Genomic DNA, 23,183 nt, shown 5'->3' on the forward strand with positions numbered 1-23,183 from the left:
CGTAACACAATACACAACCTACAAAGTAAACCTCTCCTCTTTTTATCAAATTTTTCTTTTCTAACTGTATCCCCCTTGTCATATTTGTTGCCATGAAAGTGTATAGGGTCAAATGCCAACAACAAAACAACTTAATATTTAATACAAATATATAGTCCGACCAATGATCACTTATAAAATTACAATAGGGCATATCTAACCAAAATCAACAACTACCATACGCTTTAAGACCTTAGCTAATATTAGCTATAGTATAATAGCAATTTAAACAAAGAAACCACAATTATGTATGAAAAATTGACAATTATACAATCGTGTAGTAACTGTAACAGGCCTAACCACAATTCCAGATGGTATTTTGTTGTTCCAACCATAGCAAAGCTCTTGATGAGTGCTGCTACTGACAAAGACAGTATGATGAGAGAATATGCCATGAACTGACCTGGAGGTAGAGGCTGGTTCTGTGTGTACATGCCGATGGCCGGCTGGCTGTACGGTAGCCTTCCATATGGGTGGTTCTGCATCAGCTCAGGTGGCATACTAGTCCCATAGGTCACACCCCCGGGTGTACGGTTCACGTAGTCCTGTGAGAAGAAGGGCCATTTATAACTTTAAAAATCCAGGAAACAAACATAAAAGAATATTTTTCAGTAAACTTATATTATTCTAAAATTATAAATTATAGAATAACTGACCTCTGTCTTGGCCGTCTGAGTTTTCTCTTCTTCTTGTTTGACTTCTTCTTGGTTGATTCAGAGGGCACAGCGGCACACTCTTCTCTGGCTTCACTGTCTCCATCATCTTCTTCTCTGGCTCCTGGAGACGGGTGTCAGGGGCTCCTCCTCTTCAGGTGGCAGGGGGAGCGGCTCGAGATAATAGCTGCGAGGTTTCGGCTTCAGGTGGGTGTGGTAGAGCAGAAAACGCTGCTGCTCCTCGAATTTGGTGACCTTGCGGTCTACACGCACTGTACCGAACCAGCCCAAGACAGAGGGGCGGAGAATTTAAGACCCTCAAAGACATCCCATGGAGAAATCTTCTGTTTGGTTGATACTTGAAGCCCTGATGGCAAAGAGACACATAACTATTTTTTAACTCAAGATCAGCATGTGTAGATAATGTTTTTTTGTTAATGATAAAAAGCCTAACTGCAAACAACCTATAATACTGGTGATGGTTTTATTGCATATTGTGTCTACCCCTGAAGTTACAGTTTTCCTCTAGCTTAACAACGTGTTTTTACAAGCTGCATTATTTTTCTCCCACTCAATTACTTTATATTATTGTACAGTGTAAACTTCTTATTTTGTGTATCCGATTTTGAAGATCCAGTTCAAGTATCCATCCTGGTTGACTCTGTGATACAAATCATAATGAAATGTGTGTAACTTTGTAAGTTAATGTCAAGATATAACAGTGGTTAGAAACGACGTACCTCCTTCTCAAATCCAGCAATCTTGTTACCCTTGTGTCTATTAGTGAGCCTTGGGGTTCACAGGTTATGACATCGCGGGTTTGCTTGGGCAGCGGCAAAAGCTGTCGGACCTTTTCCAACCTTTCTGATTGCCGATCCCCGAGCTCTTTCTGTGGAAATCAAATGGGTACACGGTGATTATGAAATGTTAATGAAAAGCCACTCTTTAAGGGACTGAGTGAAGTTTTTGTCTCAATTCTACATGAGCATATTATTCAAAATCAGTTACTCAAGACAGATTAAGATAAAATAACCATAACTATGTAATTGTAAAATCCTTTCGAGCACTAGGTGACAGTGCTATCAGTTTATTTTGTTACCTTAATACAGTTGTGGTCGGTCACATTTTTAGCCTAAGCACAGGCTTTTTAGGTGCCCCTTTCTTACTTAAAAAAAGCTAGTGGGCCTAAAATTAAAACCAACAAAACCAAGTTTCAAAACTTCAATATGAATACAGGGAAAATACTGCATCTTAAAAGTAGGAGCACATCTAAGTTCAGACACCCTGGCTGTGAGTGAGAAAGGTGTGCGGTTCTTACTCTGAGCTTCTTGACCAGGTTCATATAGGCTCTCTTATTCTCCTCCATGCTGCCCTGAGAGATACTGGACATGTCAGCAGCCAGCGTGCCGTTAATCAGGACACTTAACATGTCCAACACTGTTGTGAAGAGCTCACTGTTGGAGAGAAGCAAAATAGTTGCTAGGCAGATTAAGTGACAGATCATTTTTCATTTCTTTTCAGCTTGGAAATAATAACCAAAGTGTCCAATTAGAGGAAGTCTGTGTGGAATGGGGTTTCCTATTTGTCAACACTTACTTATTGGACTGCATGTCCACTGTGCCGCTGCTGATGATGTCAAGAAGTAGTACTGCCCACTCAGTGGTCTGCTGGGTGCTGCGCTGCACCGTGTCAAACATGCCACCCACCTTATTAGGAAAGGTAAAAAAAAATACTGTTAGAACAGAAATGGGCTCATGAAGTTAATCATAAGACTTAGACAATATTCACAACATTCTGCTGGATCTCTGTGATAAAAAACAAGAACAAAAAGTCACAACCTGTACCCACAAGGGTCATTTTAATTGTATACATGTCTATAGCTAGGGATGCTGTGCTGTAATGCTGGTTGTGGTGATCAAGAAGTTCTTACAAGATTCAATCGAAGTTTTAGAGCCTCATGCATCATTTGCTTTGCCTTGCAGTCATCCTGGTACTGGTCTTCTCTCCAGTTGGTAACAATTTGCTGCACTTGGCTGTAGAGGGAGGTGAGAAGGCCTTCCCTCTGTTCATCCTGTCCCTTCAAGCAGGTCAGCACCAAAGACAAGAATGGCTGCTGGCTCAGCAGAGACATGCTGAGGAGGGAAGATTTAAATTGAATAAAATAAGTCTTGGTCAGATGGTTTCTATAGACCGTAAGAGTAGCGCAAAAAGAAAATATGAGGTCTGTTTGCCCTTTCTGCCGTACAGTTTGTCAGATGCTAGCAAAAGTATTGTCACTTTGTACAACTACCAGATTTAATCTAACTTTTTCCAGTTTCGAAGAAACATGCCACTTACCTTTTCTGTTTCTGCCTATCCCTTTCCTTGCGTGAGGAAGAGCCCAGGTGCTGTCCTTTCTCCAGCTCCTCTCCTGCTGCCTTCAGTACATGGCCCTGAACTGAGGTGGGCAGCTTGGCTATCAGCGGAGCCACCAGCCACACACCTGACCGCTCTGATGAGCTGCAACACACAAACAAATATCTATTTAAGCACAAAGGCATTATAGTTTGAGCCTTAAAGATGTAGGAGATTATACATGTACATGTTTGTATCCAACAAAATTCAAGACAAAGACACCCGTGTGAGAAAAAGCCCTTAAAAAAGAGACCATGGGCACCCAGATATCTCAGTTGGTAGAGTGGGTGCCCATATTAGAAGTTTACTCCTCAGAGCAGTGGGCCCAGGTTTGACTCCAACCTGCGGCCCTTTGCTGCATGTCATTCCCCCCCTCCCCCCCCCCCCCCCCCCCTCTCTCCCCCTTCATGTGTTTAGCTGTCCTTTCAAATACAGGCCTAAAATGCCCCCCAAAATAATCTTTAAAAATGATAATAATAATAATAATAATAATAATAATAATAATAATAATAATAATAATAATGATGATGATGGAGACTGAAAGATACAACCTTAAAATTGGCTTCATCTTGCTGGTGGTACTGTTGTTGTTGGATGCGGAGCCACCTTGTCCCGCTGCTCCATTCCCTGAGGGGTTACTGTTCATCTCAGCTGATTTCTGAAAACCTCTATGGTGGCTTTGGCTATGTTCTCCAGAGCGAGTACAGCTCCTAATGGAAAATAAATGAGGAACACTGAGATCAATTTGCCAAAGACAATAAAAAGGGTAGATGCGCTGAAAACAGCAACCTACATTGTTTGTGCTCTGTTTGATCATCAGCTGCAGCTCCAGGGACGACTGTCTCATCGTCCATTGGTCCATGTTCTATGAAGGAGAAAAAAAAAATACTGTTAGTCGTGTACATTTGTCTTTTTTTGTTGACAAAAGCCATCTATGAGTATGCACAGTTCATGACACTGGTGATCCATTACTTAGCCCCTGATATAGCCAGCAGAGGGCAGCTTCAGTCAAGAAAGACAACTTAATAGCAGATTACGCACGAGTTATCATTATTGTTGAGAGAATATCAAGAAGGTCAAGGCCTATCCACTTGTTCTTAGAACCTATTCATGTGGGATACATTATTTGACCCTAATAATCTTCAGAGAGACAGAAGTAAAAAAAAGACATGAATGTTGGTGCATTATCGACCTGTAGGATGCGTTTGATGCGCTGCCTCTGAGGGTTGTCACCATCATCACTGTCCAGCTGGCGGTGTGGGTAGCAAATAAGCTGGAGCAGCCGCTGGGCCTGAATGTTTACCAGAACCGGGTCCTGGAGAGCACTGCTGTCCTCAGACAGAGACTTCAGGCAGCGCTCTCCTACCCATTCCTGCAAGGTAAAACAAAAGGGGAGGCAGGGGAAAAGGGAAAATATGGCAGAGTTGGAAATGTGACAGAGGTCAATAACTTCAGTGATCCTTAAACTTCAGTACCAGTATCATAACCTCATGCAAAACTAAACTAAAGTTGGGTGGGTAGTGATTAAACAAGGCAAGGGACATTTCTAAAGAATTAGAACTGCAAATGGCAGAAAATGTGTTTGAAGTCGCTTGAGGTCTCAGAGCATGTCCAGCCCACTGAGCTACTGCCAGCTCTCTCTTTGGCCTTCATATCTAAGTGGCATAAGTGACATCTGGTGCGGAAAATGATCTCATTCACGCTTTTTATGCATTTTTGGCTTACTGCATTAACAAGTAGCACAGAAAAGCATGAGCGTGAATATGAGCAAAAATAGAAACTTCTTTGTTAATGCGCTTCCCACAAAATCTTTAAGACAGAAAGACAATATTGTTGATTATACTGCACATGAAAAGAAAGCATCCATGCATAGCTCTGCACAGTAGAAAGCTATTTGTTTCAGACATCCATAAGTTATCTCAGTACCTTCATTTTACCTTTTCATTCATTTTACACTGACTATGTGTGTTGATTTCATGTCATTCAACTCATTTGAACTCATATCCTCACCTGCTGGCAGATCGTCTTCAGAACATACTTTGCATATACATCCAAGCTGGCCGTTTCTATGGAGACATTGCGCCCCTCAGATATGTCGTCGAGGCCAGCAGGGTGTGACAGTCCTGAGCCTCTTAGTTCAGCGTCACCTTATACAACATGGAGGGACGAGTTAAAGCTATCATTGTTTCCAATACATGAGGTAACTGAGACTAATATGAAGCGGAACACCTAAACTTGTTCTGATCTTTGACATTTTGTAAACCAATTTTTTAGTATGACAGGTTCTGACCAAAGATTCTTACCCAGCATGAAGACAGCTTTGAGGACAGCAAATACTGCTCCAACAACTATGCTGTTCTGAGAAGCAGCAAGAAGGTGGCGATCACATGACGACCGGATACCAACTGAAGATTTATCTGCAAAGTCAAAACACCAATGACACAATTTCTCAAACCAGCAGAATCAAAAATATGTTTAAAAAATGGTAAAAGATTACTGGCTGTGCTTACTACCTGACTTCACACCATCTTGAGGGACAGGGTTACGCTGTGGCGTCTTGAAAAGGTGCAACAGAATCCTGCAGGTGAGTCTGGCTCCTGGCTCAGAGTCTTGCTCGCTACAGGCTGAAGGGAATTTTGGACAATATGGATTGGTTAGAGTTGATTTTCTTCACACAAGTGAAGAAAACGAGTGAGAACAAAGTGTTTACCACAAGCAAGAGTTGTTGGCATTTGGCATGTGTAGTTGTGTTCTAACATGAGCCAACCAAACAGCATGGCTGAATGGAGCTTTGTCTCCAAGTTGGAAATAAAAAGATTAACAGTGGGGAGAGAGAAGCACTTCTCTGGCAAGTGCACAAAATGCACTGCGGCTTCATGGATCCAGATCAAATACGCTGCATTAACTCGCCTCTCTGATAGAAGGAATGCATCATCCAGCCTGGTATTCCTTCCTACAAGCCAAGCTACAATGTACTGCCCACTCACTAACAGAAAGCCTAATGGCTGATGGCTGTGAGATTATACAGTATATGGATGAATGCCTCGTGTTGCAAAAACTTCAACTCAGAGCGGAAAAAGCCCAAAGTAATTTAACTTCACAGCAAAATAACGGTTGGCTGAGGACGGGTGATTGGATGGTTGCCAACAGGAATAACAAAAAAACACACAACTAGTTTAATTGGGCCTTCTTCAACAAGATAGGCAGTGCAGTGGGCCTCGCGGTTTGTAACCTGCGAATGGTCTCTGTCTGATCGCGGCCCAAGAGGGGAGCTTAAGGTAGGAAAGCAATGTTCCTAGCCTTATCTAACTTATGTTACTACTTTTAGATTTATTTTATGTCTTTCTTTTTAATTTAGTATATGTACACCTATTTTGTCTCTGTGAACTTTAATTTAATTTAATTATTTATTTATTTTATTTAGAAATATTTTCCTTTAATTCCAAATTTGTTTATTTTCAAACTACAATCTTTTATCTTTTATATCAGCTGCTGTACATTTGTGAAAGTATGCAAATATAATTTTATGATTCTTTCATATAAATGGAAATGAGCATTGACATGAGAGTAAACTGTATGTACGTATAATCTACCTTAACTCAATAAGAATATTTGAAATATTTGTTTGAGAGTGCATAAAAATAGTAAACAAACCATCAGTTAAGTTTGAACAGTAAAGATTGGCAGTTCAATTGTATTAAAAAGTTGTTATAACAATTCTCCCTTTTATGTACAATAAATAGTGTTAAATGACATACAGTACAATCATCAAATCAACACATGTGAAACATGGCAAGTGGTGTCTCTGAAGGGGCACATCAGACAAAAGGTTGGGAACCAGTTTACAATAATTTAAACAATATACAGTCTATTTTTCAATAGCAGGACGTTTGAGATTAAATCCTTACCTGCATTGAGGAGCGAAGGAATGGCCACACAGCGAACCAGATCTTCTAGGAGTAGGCACTGTCTAGCAATGAGAATGGCTACGAAGGTTGCCAGGGAATCATGGAAGGACAAATCGCTAACCTGAAGGATGCAAGTACAGAAATCAACGTTATAAGTAATGCTGTGAGAGGAGAAATGCTATTGCAATCAGATAACTTCTAAATACTAGAATGGGATTAGAATTAAATGAAAGCCAGACAGATGCTTAAAGAAGGAACATATTTGGCTGACTTTATTATTCCAAAAATGCAAGGCAACTGATATTCAACCAGTGTATGCATGTGAATAATGGTAAAAGTCAAATCCACACTTTATAGAAAAAGGTGCAATAATTGCTTTTACGGCCGGCCGACACCCATTAACCTAGACTACTTTGAGAGTCATGAAACCACAACTTACATCTACGTTACACAGCAAGTCATTGAAGCCACAGTTGCCATTGTTAGAGGAGCAGCAGAGAGCCTTGAGGATGCCGAGCCATTCAGCACTCAGGGAGCGACAATAGGCAGTCAGCTCTGCACACAGGATCCCAATATCGTTTACCCTGAAAGCACATTGCACAATATGAAACAGCAGTCCAATAAAGAGTAGAAAACTGAAGCAGTGTGAGCCATACACACATGCAACATAGTCGTGACAAAAGTGAACACACCTCTCAGGGTCTCTGTGGTCCACGCACACATCCATGAGTACATTACAGACAAAACTGTAGCGGTTGGCTGGGCTGTCGTTGAGGATCTTGCCCACCATAGAGTGGTTGAAGTTGTGGGCCGAGGGGTTGGCAATGGCTTCCATCATAAATACAGGATCCCAAAGCATGTTGGAGTCTGAAGGGTCGATATTGCAGTAGATGGAGTTTTTCACTTTGGAGCAGAACTCACTGAGAGGGAACACAAAAGAATAAATATATGAAGAGTATAAATATATAAAATACATAAAGGAAAACTCAGGCAACAAATAATATTTGGTGTTAATTAACTGTATACAACTGCTTGATTTTCCTGATTGATAGAAGCAACTTATATGACACTGGGATTGCAAATATTATTAATAATGTATAGTGTGTGTATACATGTCAGGATTCTAGGATGAGTCACTATTTGACACATTCCCTTGTCCAGAAAATAGACATCCATCCTTGAGGGAGAGGGATATATATACAGTATATATATAAAAAACGCAATGGAAAACGTTCTTTTTCAAATAAGCAAAGATTTATTTCTACCTGAAGATCTCGCCAAACTTGTTCTTGAGGTGACTGCAGGAGGTGTAAAGGTCATACAGGTAGGCCAAGATACAGCGCTCAGCAGAGGAACAGTCTGCTGGGTTCACACCTGATTTCACCACGATGCGCAGCCTGAGAACACATTTACACACATAATTCAACTGAGGCTCCTTCGGCTACATGCTTTAAAGGAAAAGGCAGACATTTTGCGAAACACATATTAGCCTTTTTGTTGAGAATTTGATGAGAAGACTGATAACACTCATGTCAGTGCTCAAAGTAAGGAGCTACATCCAGCTACCGTGTACCCTTTTGGACCCTTGGCTGTCTACAGAGACCGCATTTTTTTTACAGTGTGTTCAGGGGACAGGCAGCTCGCAGATAGTGAGGAAATGTTTTCTGTATGTGACAACAAATGTTGTAGCCTAAAAAACGTGTGACATTGCTTAGAGGACCTTTAATTAGAGGCTTTGTATAAGATGTCTTTATCTTTAACACTTAGGGTATTTAGAACTAAGTGCCCTGTCAGCAATCCTGTGACAGTAAAAATCCTCATTAAAGATAATAGTATAAGTCTGAGAGAGAGCAAACCACCAACAATTATTTAATTTGCTGTTAAAACCCAAAACATCCTTTTTACTACTTTAATTATAAGACTAACTTGTTTCTTTACCCTGGCTGGTAAACATCCTTTTAGGGTTGGGATTTAATCTCAGCGAACCATACTAGTCCAGTTTTAGGCCACCAATTAAAATCAACAAACATCAAAGTGACATACCCATCAAAAACTTGCGCAGTCTGCTCAGGATTGAGAATGAGGCAGGAGTGGTACCTCCTCAGCACAGCCACAATACACAGACACAGGCTGGTGGTGTAGGTGCCCACCAGGCTGGACGACTTCAGCAGCAGCTCGGCTTCTACCAGACTCAACTCATTCAGAAGCTAAAACAAACAAACAAATTCAGAACAATGGAAAAACACAAGCTTATTAAAAGGGTGGATTCACATGGGCATTGACAGGCTGACAGAGAGAGGAGCTGTGCAGAACCATATGGCTCTGTTTACACAGATCACTTCAGAAGCACGGTCTCCTTATATCACCAGTATCATGATGCTTTGAAAATGATCTTGGTTGAAACAGCTTTACGCTGACAGCTCCCACTTCATACCTGAACTTCATCTGTCTTTCCTTTTAACAAGAGTTCCAGTGTTAGCAGGTTTAACAAATGCAGACAAAGTTATTTTATTAGGGCCAGGGCCACACCCACACCCCCACCCGCACACACCTGTCTAATGTGACATTAGTGATGACGTTGCCCATACCTGAATAGCAAAGTCTATGAGGCCACTAATGTTGAGGGAGTACTCCATGAGGTCAAAGATGAACTGAATGTGCTGGACGAGAGGCAGGTGGTAAGACATCCCTAAGGCAAAGCTGGTGATCTGTTCCAGCACATTTCTGGACACCTGCACACATTAAACATTTCAGACATCATTTACATGCAAAGACAACAATGTTTACAGCCTTGGTCCTGACACTGGGCTGTAACACACAACAACATACTGCCACTCAGCAGAGCTCAGACACAGACCTTTAAAACCAGCTGAAACATCCAAGCAATGCCAAAATATTAAGTCTGAATTCGGTTTGAGGGAGACAAAAAGGACAAATGAAGGCAAAAACAACCAAAAGGGAATTTTAACCATTCAAACTTTGTCTTGCAGTCATAATACTGGGGATATCTCTTTGATCTTACAAAAATACAATGACAAACTATTTATTTAATACAAATATGGGTGCTAACACAACCATGATTCTATTGGAAAGTTGTTTTGTTAAATAACTGTTAAATCTGCATCATTCCCTAAAGACCTGACCCTGGGATGTTGTTGGCTATATTTGAATCAAAGGCACGTAAAAAAAATGCAATTGAGTACTCTTTTTCAATCGTAGTGTTTCATAATTGTATTATGGACAGAACTGAATTCAGGATCAACTACATTCTCCGTTACAACCTCTCCTACCGAGAAATCTAAATACATTATGTTCTGCTGCCTTTTTAAGTGACAGTCACCTAAGTGCATTATATATTCAAATTGTATTCAGACACCTCACAAGAGAAATCAAAATATATTCAAATTACATTTACATTCAAATGAGTCACCTTGGGAGGTCTTCCGTTTTAGGCTGCTGAAGTTATTTGCATTAATAAACCATGGAGCTGGTCCCAACATAAGGAACTTATTCCTACATACTCAAACATGGGAAATATTAAGACATGAAAGAATGAGGTTTCCCGGTCTAACCTGGGAGGTGACTTGGTGCTGGTCAAAGTGGGACAGGTGCTGGAATTTGGAGAAAATATCTTCTGCAGTGGGAAAGGCCTCCGGCTTACTCCTCTTCCTCTTTTGTCCTTCCTCCCCTCCTGCGTATGTGGGAAAGAGAATAGAAAATGAGAGAGGGATCAACAACCCATAGCTGGTCAGCGGTATTCTTTCCAGTCTGCCAAACAGGCCAGTTGTGAAATCGAGTTAAGCCAATGGTGTTATCTTATTTCCAGCCTCATGCAAGGCTTAGGCATTAGTGCAAAAATTGTAAAGTCACTTGGTGCTGCTTTTTATTTAAGAGAAACACCACTGTGAGGTGAAGGTCATCATCGGTGCACAGGATGATAAGGTGAGACAAAACACTCCAATCTATGCAATTATATCTCTGAAACCTTCAATCACCTTAATAAGGGCACCTGTATTTGAGATAAACAGATGAAGACTGTTAGCATAAAAAATTGGTTGGAAAGAAGATTGAGTGATGCAAGCCCTTAGGGGGTCGATAAAGAACGGAAAAAAAAGCTTGTTCTGTTAAGTAAGGGCAAAGTAGAATGGAAAACAAATTAAATGTATTCAAAGTAAGAAAGGTATATGATAACAGCTGGAATGGTCACAGTGCCTGCATGCATGCCAACATCCAAGCATGATAAAGCTCCAGCGTTCCAAACTGCTATCTGGTAAAACATGATCTCTTTCATGTGTTTTTTTTCCTACAGAGATCCCGTAATAAACTGTGGGGGGAAAAAACATCAAAAGCAATTCCACTGACAACATTTTCATTATTACACATAAAAAAGTAGGTGAAATGAAACTGAAACGTAATCTTAAATGGCAGTTTCCTGCCTGACAAACTGCTTGCCTGCAGCTAAGGTAATGTAAAACAGTAAATGGGGAAATACAAGGACATAAAGTTATCAGTCAAAAGCCCTTACCTGTTTCTGCTGTGCTTTTGCGGTTCAGCACCTTCAAGATGTCTTTGGTAATTTTCTTGATGGTGTGTCGCGCCTCATCTCTCAGTTTGCCCACACCGTAGAGGACCACTAACCGCTGGTTGCACTCGTGGCTGGCGCTCTCCTCCTGAAGGCAATGACAAAAGAGACAAACGAGATCCTCATAAACTGGATGCACCTGATAACCTGAGTCGTACGGCAAGACAAAGCACATTTGGGCCAGACAGAAGGTTTGAGGAATAAATTCAAATCCAGTTGTCCAAATGGATTTAAATCCAGTTTTGAATGCTTTGTTTTCAGCAGGAACAATGTAGCCACCTTTAGAAAACATACAATTAATAAGAAAACTAAACTAAAAATAAGTATTATATTAACTAATATATATTAACTTTAAGTCATCGTTTTCTATAAAATGTTAAAGAATGGGGAAAAATGCCCACAATTTTCAAAAGGACAAGGTAGTAAGTAACCTTTAAAAAAAACATTTTCTTTCGATCAACAGCCCAAAACCCCAAACTATTCAGCTTACTACAACATAAAAAGAAGCAGTAAATTCCTTACAATTGAGAGGCAAGGAATTAAGTAATTTTTTATTATAATTTTTGCTTGAGAAAGTACTTCAAATGATTACAATAGAGATTTACAATAGTGATGATTTATTGTTGAACTAAAGAATAACTAACAGCTTGAGCTTTAATATTTTAATAACCCAGGCTGGATCTAAACGATTATTGTCCATTACATGCACTTACACTATAAAAAGACTGTAGCTAACAGCCTGCATAGTTTAATCACAGGGCCTGTGTGTTGATTGAAATATATGCATATCGGTTCTGTCAGATGCATGTGAGATAAGACTGAAAAGAAGAAGACAAAAAGCCGACATGCATTCAGGGTAGACAAGCAGTACGGAAAACTGATTCATAACAAACCCCAAGAGTTCTTTTTTCTGGGATTTCCTTTTAAAAGCTGTGAGTTCTCTTACCTGAGGAATAGGAAAGTGAGTGGCATACTGAATGTGGCGAGGTTGCTCATACAGCTGAGGGAAAGCAGGATCCATGCCCTTGTCCTTACAGCCGGCCTTGCTGTCCTGCTCTGGGGCAGGCTTCTCAGGAGAGGGGCTGCCCTTAGACTCACAGTGCATCGGAGGAGAGAACATCTGCAAGGCAAATTCAATGATTTCACACAAGAGGCACAAAGAAACAATTTTAAAATGCGATTGTACTCATTATAAAAAATATAACTTGATTCCAAACAATATGTATGCGTGCACTATGGAAGGAAATATAATGTTGTGTGTGTACCTCGTCAAAATTAGCACTGGAGTTGTGATCAATTTCCATTGACTCCGACAGACCGGTATCCTGTTGAACAAGCAATAACCTCATGTTACCCATTTACACCACACTGTGACAAATTACTCATCACACTCCCTAACACCAACAACAGATGCCTGCAACATGCCTCCATCTTGACACTGCTGCCTGCGTCCTGCTCCTTGCGCTCTGATTCATCGGAGGTCTCATCACTGGGGGAGCGTGGGCGCTGCAGATGGGAGTCAGAAGCCAGGTCACCACGGGAAATGAGAGTGCACATGTAGATGTTGTGGGAAAAGACGTCGTGACGGATGAGCTCGCAAAAGAGCAGGACCAGGTTGGAGAACTCCACTCGTTCACTTTCGTTCCCAGGCTCCGCTGCATGGGGGAAAAGGGGGATTTTCTATAATTTAATACCAGGTTTCCCCTTGCCAAATTATTTATACTAAATATGCACTGGGTAATGAAATAGGCAAAGACAAAAGGATATAAAGTCCCTTTGATATCAGATCAAGATTAACATATTTGAGAATCATAACTGCAGGAAATGTAGAAAAAAAACAGAAAGAGGCTCACTCAGTGTGGGGGCCTGAGTATCGAGGAACTGTAGCAGTACATCCTGAAAGATTGGTAGTGTGGCAGCTGAGAGGGAGCCGGATGACACAGAGCCCTTCTCGTCCACCACCTCTGACTCACCACACCTCTGTAAGCAAATACACACCAGTCTTTGAGTGCTAAATGTAGAAAACCTGTTTACAAGCTTTCCTCATTCAACGCGTGCATTCAGCTTAAAGTTTGTCCACAGATGCTACATAAAACACCACAAAAAATGAATTATACAGTATAGTCATTTTAGATGTTATTGCAATGTTGGAGTGTGCGATAGGTCTGTCGGACCATCCCATCAGTAATTCATACTGTACAAACTGTCATGTCGAATCAAGACAAAAAAAACGTATGGATTTGAGATTATTCATTATATACAATAATGGTCTGCTGATTTGTAAAGCTCAAGCACTGTGCGGACTAATATGAGAGGTTGATGCTCAGTCAGGTTAGGTATCAGGCTATAGTCAAGACCACCAGTCGAATCTGAGACAAGTCCCCTTGTAATCATGTCATCTTTTCACTAGGGGTGTGTTTTTGGGGCTGCAGCTACACGTGAGGACACCAAGGCCATGTCAAACAAGCAAGAGAAAGAAACATGTGGTAGTAATTCAAGGAGGGTGATGTGTGTCTCTTACCTCTGCTTCTATTTCCGCCTGTCTCTTTTCCAACAGCTTGGCCACCACCATGGCCCTGTGTCTGCCAGAGCGCTTACAGCACACGGCCCATTCACAAAGCAAGGTCACCACCGCGTCATCATCTGGTGACATCTGGACAAACAAATGCGCTATGAGAAAACACGGCTATATATACAAATTTCATAATCTGATGGTTAGGGCTGCATCTAATGATTATTTTCATAGTTGATCAATCAGTTGATTATTTTCTTGATTAATCGATTAGGTTTTTGGTCTATAAAATGTCAGAAATGAGTGAAAATCAGTGTTTCCCAAACGCCCCAAGATTACTTTCTCAAATGTCTTGTTTTGTCCACAACTCTACTGATAATCAGTTATAAAACATTCAACACACCGGAACAACCACTCCCGCTTTTCAATCTCAGGGTTTACATTTTTTTTCATGATGTCTACATGATAAAATAATAGAGAGGTGAGGGGAAACGATCCTTACCTCATGGCCATCTTTACTCTGACCTGACCCGAATATTCGGTTGTACAGGGAATCCAGTGAGTTGTTAAAGTCAGACTTCTCAAAGCTGTGGTTGTCTAAAACCTCCAGGGTGTGGAGAACCCTCCCGATGGTGAACCCTGGCAACAGATTACAGAAATCACCTCAAACACTGACCTTGTTGTATGCTGGGGAAACAGGTCTCTGCAGAGATAAAGAAACTGTTTTCTGACCTGCTGTGGTCTCCTGACACTTATCAAAGGACCACCTGAACTCTACTGCCTGGCCTCGCTCCTTAACTTGCTCCTCGATTTCTCTCAACTTTGTACGGACCTGTGGTGAAAGAGCAACAAGAAAACATTATCCTGACATCTCACATAAAAACAATGAATGCAAAAACACCCATGGGCTGTAAACACATTTACAAGTCATCTTGAATGCATTCAGCAGAAATGTAAGAGACTTAAAAAAAAAAAAAAAGAACTATGTTACTATATTATAACATGGCAAAAACATCCTCACTACTAGCGTTTGAGTTGAGATTTTTTTGTGAAACTACAGTTTCCTTCATGTGAGTCATATTTGAAGTTTAAAGCACCTAAAACTACGTTTGTTTAGGAGTATACAGTATATGTATGTTTTTTTCTTTCATTCACTGGCTCTTAATAGCAAAACATTGAATGTGATGGGAAAAACTTGTTATCCTGCGCTGCTTTTTCAAAAAAACTAACAAACAAATGGAAAAAAAACTATTACAGTTTGGAAGGATGGAGGTACCTGCTGTGTGAAGGCAGTATTACCCCCTGGCATTGGTAAGCTGGACGGAGCGATGGGCAGGAGGTCTAGAGGTGAACCAGTCTTGTTTCTGCTGTCTGTTAGAGAGTAATGCCACACCAGAGCACTGGGGCAACATAATACTATGCTCTGATGCGACAATAACAAGACACAAATAACAGAGAAAGAAAGAAAAATATGTAATATATATTATTAAGTAAAGAATTTTAAGTCTCGTCTTACATTATATATTCCTTGTATCAATTATGCATCAGTCAAAATGAACACTGAATACCTGTAGCATGCAGCTGAGCCCGAACACCAGAGGCCTGTGCTGAGGGCAGATGTAGAAGTCCGTGAAAGCTGTCTGGGGCTGGTTCCCTCCTGTCGGCTGCGAGGTTGGGGTGGGGGGCAGGGTGTTACCTTGCTGTGTCAACATGCCATGGGCTGGATGCCCTCCTGTGCCGGGGCCCAAGCTCCCGTCGCTTAGCAACAGGTTGAGGCGGCGTGTGCAGAAGTAAGCCAGTCTCCGTGACAAGTAGGCAGACTGTACAAATTCCCCTGAGTACTGCAGGATGGAAGAGAGATTCACAGCATTACCCACAGCACTCAGTGTCCATTAACATCAGTCAACTTTGGAAATAGAAACAAAATGAGGTGTTGTGGGCCCTGGTGGGCCTCTGCAAGCAAAGGTCAACACCACTGAAGTGCTGTGCGGACCATGACACACAACTGGTTCTTAATAAATTGTTGACAGCTGTAGAAGCTTGTCATGACACAAAGTGTGTGTGTGTGATTTTGTACAGCTGTGTGAATGTTAAGTAGGACTGCCTGTTTCCCAAAAACAAGCCATCAAAGCACGAGTGATGGTGTGAGGCTGGGGTAGAACGGTGGAGATGATGAGTCTGTGGATAGAGGGGGGTATACCTGTAGTAAAAGCGGCAGGAGAAGTCTGAGAAGCTCATCTTCACCAGGTCGGACCTTCTCGAAACACTCCAGCACCCATGTCAGGAACTCGTGTCGGTCTAACATCCCATCCTTAACACAGTAACCAAACACAAGTGCATCTTAATATCAAGTAGATGAAAGCATAATTACATTGTTTAGCACAAGACCGAGAATAAATTAATTGATAGATTCATTAATTGAAATTGCAGTGATCTCTTTCTTCACTTTATATGGTAGGTAAATGTACGCAATAGCAGTGATGGAGAACTTACTTAAAAAAAGATAATCCATTTCTAATTCATTTCCTCCTCTTCCCAAATATATTGTGATTATTTTATTTATTACTCAATTTCTACACTATTTAATACCGGTACCTGATGTAATTAGCAAAGATCCATTGTAGCGCATTACACCACTGTGTTACTGGAAACATTGCATTGTATTGTGTATTTGCATATTACACTGTACATATGAACTGACCTGAAACATGAACATGGCTAGCTTCTCGTTGTATTCCCACTGCTTCATGGCCGTCTCCACATCTGCAGGAGTGGCTGGGAGCGGTGAGCTGCAGCCTTGACTGGGAAACTGTCTGTAAAACTCGGCCACCTTCTGAAGCTGCTCCCACAGGTACTTTGTAATAATCTGGGTCCATTCTACACAAAAAACACAAAATGTCACCTTAAAGCAACAGAAAGTGAATAGATGGCAGAAGATATTCTACTCAAAGAAATCTTATCATACCATAGAAGAAAGCATATTATTCTTCATATCAATTTTTAAAGAACTTATGAAACAAAACAAACAGCAAGAAACAACTAAACACACACACTGCTTACCAACATTAAGCTTAACATTAACCGACAACCATTGCTTACCTATACAAGCATCAATCACATGCCTCTTCTTGACTTTAGTTTCTGTGATGGCTGCGTGATACGCACAGGTCATCTTGATCATCCATGCTGAACGCATGACAGGGACTGAGTACTTGGCCAAGTATCCAAAAACCTCCTCCTTTTGCTAAAGATTGGAACCTGTGACAAAGACAATTCATGTGCGTGAGTAATGTTGAAATAATGCAAACACACTGGAGTACTTCTGGAAAAGTGATGCGTCAAAGTCAATGTACACAGTTAGAAAACATTGTTCATTGTAGTGACAAAACAATGAAATATGTATATACCAATGCAAGCAGGAATACACACACACAAACTACAGCGTAATTGTAAAAGATAAAGGGCTTTCAAACATTTATGAATAAAAAGCTCACGTTTGATTTAACATGATGTATTTGAAATACAAGACCTATTTGCTGCAACTTGTAAGAGCACCCCAAGAGGAACCAATTTGTTGATTATAAAAGCACCTCACACAATCTATAAATAATTGATTTTCAAGTTTAAAAAAAAAAACACACTGCAATAAAACCTGTTTCCACTAACAAACAATGGCATTCATTGTGTTTTGGATCAATAAACCCAAACAAGATAAACAATAGCTTTGTTTAAAACAGAAGCATCACTTGGGTTGTTTTAACAAGGAAATAAAAACACTGCATTTACTTACCTTTTCTGAATTGTTCTGGTTTAGTGATGTTCAATTGAATTGTCCAAGAGAGTTCTGCACTGTTTGGGGACTATTTTATCACTGTGGCCACTCGCTCAATTCTTAGCATTTACAGAGCTGACACGCAAATTTCTCTGAGCGGTGATATACACATCAGGATCCTCCACACCTAATTTGTTAGCTACTTCTGCTCAGGTTGTCCTGGTAGTAAACAGCTATCGAACCATGCCAGACAACAATAAGTAAAGGTAAATTGGTAAGCTGACAACGCAAAACATGCACAGATATCTCTGCATTCTATGAGTATCAGCCAATATCAGCTTTAAAAAACAAGCAGATATTAACATACGCGGCCCTGTGAGGTTGTATGTGTTGAAAAGCTACTTTCCTCAGTCTGAGATGTACTTTGTCAGGCTCAACTGTATGTAGCTTAGTCTTGTAATATTAGCAGGATAACATGGTAGCATTTGGAATGGTAACATGCTAAAAATTAGCTGTGAATTCAACAACATTATTATATAATAAATCTTATTTTGACAGCCACTTAATTAGCTCATGACAGACAAAACCAAACGGCTTCTTTTCATTAGTATTTATATCTTATCAGTCTTGGTAATCAATCATACAGCTGAAGGCAAGGATTGATTTCAAACCAAATGCTTTGAAATGGGGAAGCCATTTCCTTTCTTGTGGACATGGGTGGAAAATGTTTGGTTGGCCTAAAAATCAGTCCTTTCCAACTGTAAATAGTGGAAATCAGCAGGAAAAAAATATGCACAAGACTGATGTGAAAAGAATCTCACTGATTAAACGGCCAACCCAAGCACAGTGCAGCGGGTGAAGCCAATGTAGTACAAAGTAGATGACTTCTCCAGCAATTATACTGCCAGTAAAACCAACATAAAGAAACATCATGTATTGACTCTTTTAGATACTTGCGGCAGAGTCTTACCTTTTTAGCAAGCTGTGTCAGAGGTTTAGTCCCAGCTAAATCCGTGAACCAATTATTGATGGAGCTCTGTGACCTTGCTGTGACAAGCCAGAAATTATCCTTCTGGTTGACCTGCGGCTTACGTTTCCCTGTGTCTGGAAACGTGTTGTAACGCAGCTTCTCTGCAATGATGCTGCTGAAGTTTGAACTGATCTGTAAAGCATTGAGGGAAACATGTATGATTGCCAAATCAATCACACAAAAATACAACAAGTAGCATGCAGGGTAGAACCTGAGCTAAAGTGCCAGAGTAATTTACCTTTGCAGGGTTGAAGTTGACATTTTTGGCACTGCCATGTTCATCCCCAGACACAGCTGGTTGGTTATTGAATCCTTGTTTCACATTCAGTGCAGTCAGCTCATCCTGAAACAAACATATTACAGTGCAATTTTATAGATAATTAAAAGCATTCATGCAAATTTGCTGGTGTAAATCTAAACCATCTCATACTTTCTGATTCCAGACCAGCTAATGGTAGTTTCAGAAAATCAGCATCTGTGCTTATTTGGGTTTGCTGACACCAAGAAAAAATGAACATAATTGTTGATGCTATTTATTGACTTTGTTTCGATATGCCAAATTGTAATTATATATGTGATGATTGGTCAGACTGTAGAGCTAAAGCTATGCTTTTTGTTGGCACATGTCCCTATACATGTTCACAGCAACAATAATGAGAAGGGGGATGCAGTTAAACAAACGTAACTAATGTTACAAAAAATAGTTTTGCCAAAAGCGACTACTTTTTGGGCCCCTAATATAATTGTATATGTTTTTTGTTAATGATCAATGCATTGTTTTTTATTGATAGCGATACATGTTTTAATGTAAATTGTATATTCATTTAAGAGAAAAAATTCAATGTTCTTTGAAAATAAAGAGGCGTGGTTTACTTCATAGGCGGTGTACCTGTATTGCTTTAATTATTTATTACTATTGGCATATAATATGTATTACTATTATCTGGGTCACATAACAGTGTTATAATCAAAAGAAATAGCTTGGAATTCATTAAAAACTTTAATTTGTTTGAAAAACTATTTTTAAAATTTGACTGAAAGAGACAATTATATTGTTAATCACAAGTATTTCTGAGACAATTAATTGTACTGCAACATTTTGAATTGTTAGAGCTCTACAAGTCATTATTGGAAAGTTTGCAGCAGCAACACCCCAGAGGTGAAGCAGTCAGTTTCCATCTACAGACTGTACTCTCCAGACTCTTACCCCCCCACCCGCAGTAACTAGGCTACACGGTACTTTTTTTTTAATAGAATAGAATAGAAAGCCTTTATTGTCATTATACACAAGTGTAGTAAGCAACCCCCTATACAGTGTCAGTAGACAAAATATAAAATACATAAGAATACACAAAACAGAAAAATTACACACATACTGGACTATTATCCCTGACCATTGCGGATGTTATAGCTATATACTGTGAACTTTTGCACATCCAGATTATTACACTTTACACAAAGACCGTACAGCCTTAAAACAGTTGAAGTGCACATAGGCGTTATAGTGCCTTACATATTTTTAATTGTAATATTTAAAGTTCATATATTTATGTGCTTAGCTGTTGCGGTACTTTGCACTATTGGTTTTTTTTTCTCCATTTTAATGTGTGTTGTATGCACACACACCAAGGCAAATTCCATGTATGTTACTTTGGTAATTAATCTTATTCGGATTGTGATACACACCAATAGATTATCGTTAGATTATCCTAGGTTAATGATAGATCAGGATCCAACAGCACTACCCAGCTAGCTAGGCCAAAGTCCAACCTTAAAAGTAAGCACAGATCATTTATGTTAAATTAATGTAACGTTATAGCTTCCAGGTTTTGTGCTGTGCAGGTTTAGCTAACGTTAACTCGTTGGATTAAAACATCAAGCGAACAAACAATTACCAGCCACGCACAATCTAAAACGCAAACGCATTTTGTTTTGCATCACAAAGCCAACGTCAAATATTGGCTGCAGTTTATATCAAAGCTGCCTCATCCTCGAGCCGATGAGCTAGCTAGCTAGCTTAGCAAACTCTGGTGTCTAACGAACCGGTTGTTTTGCAAGTAAGCTGACAACTAGGTGCTGTTCATTGTTATTGCTAGGCCCAAATCGTCTAACGTAAGAGGGCTTGCTAAACAGGCTAGCTTATGTGAGCTTGAACAGCTCCTTGGCTGAACATTTCCTTCCACAAAACGCTATTCATGGACTTTCAGTTTGCACATCGTAAAATCTGACCTCTTTCTGCTTTGGATCTTGAGGATAAACGTCCGGAGGGCCGAGTCGGGGCCGCTTTAATGGCCGGTGTTCGTAACTTAGGAACCCGAAAGCAGCCATCATCCAGCGGCATCACAGCCAGGTCTTTCCTCCTCCCCAGCAGCCTTAACCGAGCTACAACAACGAAACACACTTCCGGTAAGGCTTGATCCCCGAACTTCAAAATAAAGGTAATGGAGAAAACATAACGCACTTCTAGGACCTATGCTTTTTTGAGTTGTAATGATTTCTGTAACAAAACAATGTTCAAACATTAATTAACACATGCAATGTATGTATGTAATGTTTACAAAAAATGGCTCTTGTGATATTGAATTGCATCCAGCTTTCAACTAAATTATATATCATACAATCGTATACATCAACAATATGGCCTACTCATGTCCACTTACCTTATTTAGATAAGGAACGTGTTATAACAACAACACAATACAAATTTGAATATAATTCGTATTCCAGCACCATTTGCACTTTTGCATTGCCCTATGTTACTGTTTACAATCCTCAAGGAGCTGTTTGTGGAAATATGTGTATGGACCTACGTATAAAAGATAAGATAAGATTTGTATTTATCCCACACTGGGGAAATTCCTGTGCTACAGCAGCTCAAAATAAAATAAACAAATGTACACACATCAGAATAACACAAATACACATTAAGTAGACTTAGGAGAAAAATATACATAAAGTATATGAAATGGAAATGGAAAAATATAATATAATTAGTTATAATAATAATAGTAATAAAACAACCACATTTACACAATAGACAACCTTATAAATAACCTTATAAGTATACAAACTTACATCTGTACATTTAGTCTTAGTAGCTTTAATATTTAGGTATGGTGCATGTTTCTAAATGCATGTGTTTAATTAAAATACCATACAGCAAAAGATGTTTTAACAAGTAAAACTATAGACACTTGTGTTCAAGAGAGTAGCAGAAACCAAAGCTTAATTGGGTTCCAGCAGCTTATTCCCTAGATGCAGACATCTAAAAATTGTGGTTGTCTACAATTTGTAATGTCTTCTTGTAATTGTTATTCTTATTTGTTCAAACTCAAAGAAAGACAGGTAGAATGACAAATAGGCAACAAAAAACAAACTCAAGCATACACCAAACATTATTCCAGCAAATGCATACTATACACGTACACATCCTTGAACATCCAGTATAGAAAGCAGGTATCTGCAAGTAGATACGATTATGTCTTGTTGTGTAGCATGCGAGATCAATGCTACACAGGTAGGTAAACCCTGGATACGGAATATAAAGGCTTTGAGCTGCTGACTGTGATATTCATCAGAAAGGGGTCTGAGTAGGATAAGTATTGACTGAGGTCTCTCTCACATACGTACAGTGTAATTCTCTGTTCAGTGTAGTCCTTTAAGTTGTGTTAATAAATAAATAAATAAATATAGTATTTCCTTTCACTCATGTGCAGCGTCAAGAATTCCCACAATTGTCCTATTTTGTTAAGGAATATAAGTTGTTTGATAACAGCTGACCATTTTGACCAGTTTCCACACAGTGACAGTGCACATAATGAGCAAGCACATTGTCAGCTGTGGAACAAGTGTGTATGAAGCACCTTACTGTACGTGTCTTAAGCCACAAAAACGTTATACTATTGTTTTTAACATATGCAGTTGTACATTTTCTAGATCTGTACCGTTTTTGATGTGTACAGAGTTCCCCTTTAACATGTAAAGTAGCTAAGACTGGACATCAGCTATATGATATATATTTTATTGAAAGAAAATACCTTTAGAACAAAAATCAAACATTTAAAAAAAGATTACAAACTCAAGTGTACAAAGGCAATCCTGAAAAAGTATCAATTGCAATAGAAATATATTGCACTCTTCATGATTGTTCAGCACAAACTTGATTATAAGGCAGAAGTTTACAATCCCCAACTTTTGTAAAAACACATTTGAAGACACATCTTATGCTTATCAGTTTCAACTTTGTTGCACATTACATACTGTCTCATGGTTTAAAACCTAATTGCAACACAG

General features: G+C 39.7%; 1 protein-coding gene across 1 annotated transcript; it reads right to left on the reverse strand.

The window, feature by feature from the left end:
- Positions 1 to 334: 334 nt before the first annotated feature.
- LOC116674398 (mediator of RNA polymerase II transcription subunit 12-like) lies at positions 335 to 21,302 on the reverse strand (the record flags this gene model as incomplete). The annotated part of the gene is given in 43 exon segments (XM_032506883.1): positions 335 to 584; positions 696 to 719; positions 722 to 765; positions 768 to 821; positions 824 to 979; positions 982 to 1,081; positions 1,433 to 1,467; positions 1,470 to 1,581; positions 2,011 to 2,146; positions 2,289 to 2,398; positions 2,623 to 2,824; positions 3,030 to 3,191; positions 3,638 to 3,752; positions 3,755 to 3,793; positions 3,876 to 3,951; positions 4,279 to 4,458; positions 5,097 to 5,233; positions 5,390 to 5,503; positions 5,600 to 5,710; positions 6,995 to 7,115; positions 7,434 to 7,578; positions 7,687 to 7,914; positions 8,260 to 8,391; positions 9,038 to 9,201; positions 9,583 to 9,726; positions 10,567 to 10,685; positions 11,520 to 11,664; positions 12,523 to 12,696; positions 12,842 to 12,901; positions 13,002 to 13,231; positions 13,430 to 13,556; positions 14,098 to 14,229; positions 14,591 to 14,727; positions 14,821 to 14,920; positions 15,365 to 15,511; positions 15,657 to 15,929; positions 16,289 to 16,399; positions 16,790 to 16,965; positions 17,188 to 17,331; positions 17,334 to 17,346; positions 18,831 to 19,022; positions 19,129 to 19,233; positions 21,120 to 21,302. Coding segments are annotated over 43 exon segments (5,578 nt in total), but the record flags the coding sequence as incomplete, so codon positions are not given.
- Positions 21,303 to 23,183: the final 1,881 nt, after the last annotated feature.

This window comes from Etheostoma spectabile, unplaced genomic scaffold (assembly GCF_008692095.1).
Source record: "Etheostoma spectabile isolate EspeVRDwgs_2016 unplaced genomic scaffold, UIUC_Espe_1.0 scaffold00000132, whole genome shotgun sequence".
Classification (NCBI taxonomy): domain Eukaryota; kingdom Metazoa; phylum Chordata; class Actinopteri; order Perciformes; family Percidae; genus Etheostoma; species Etheostoma spectabile.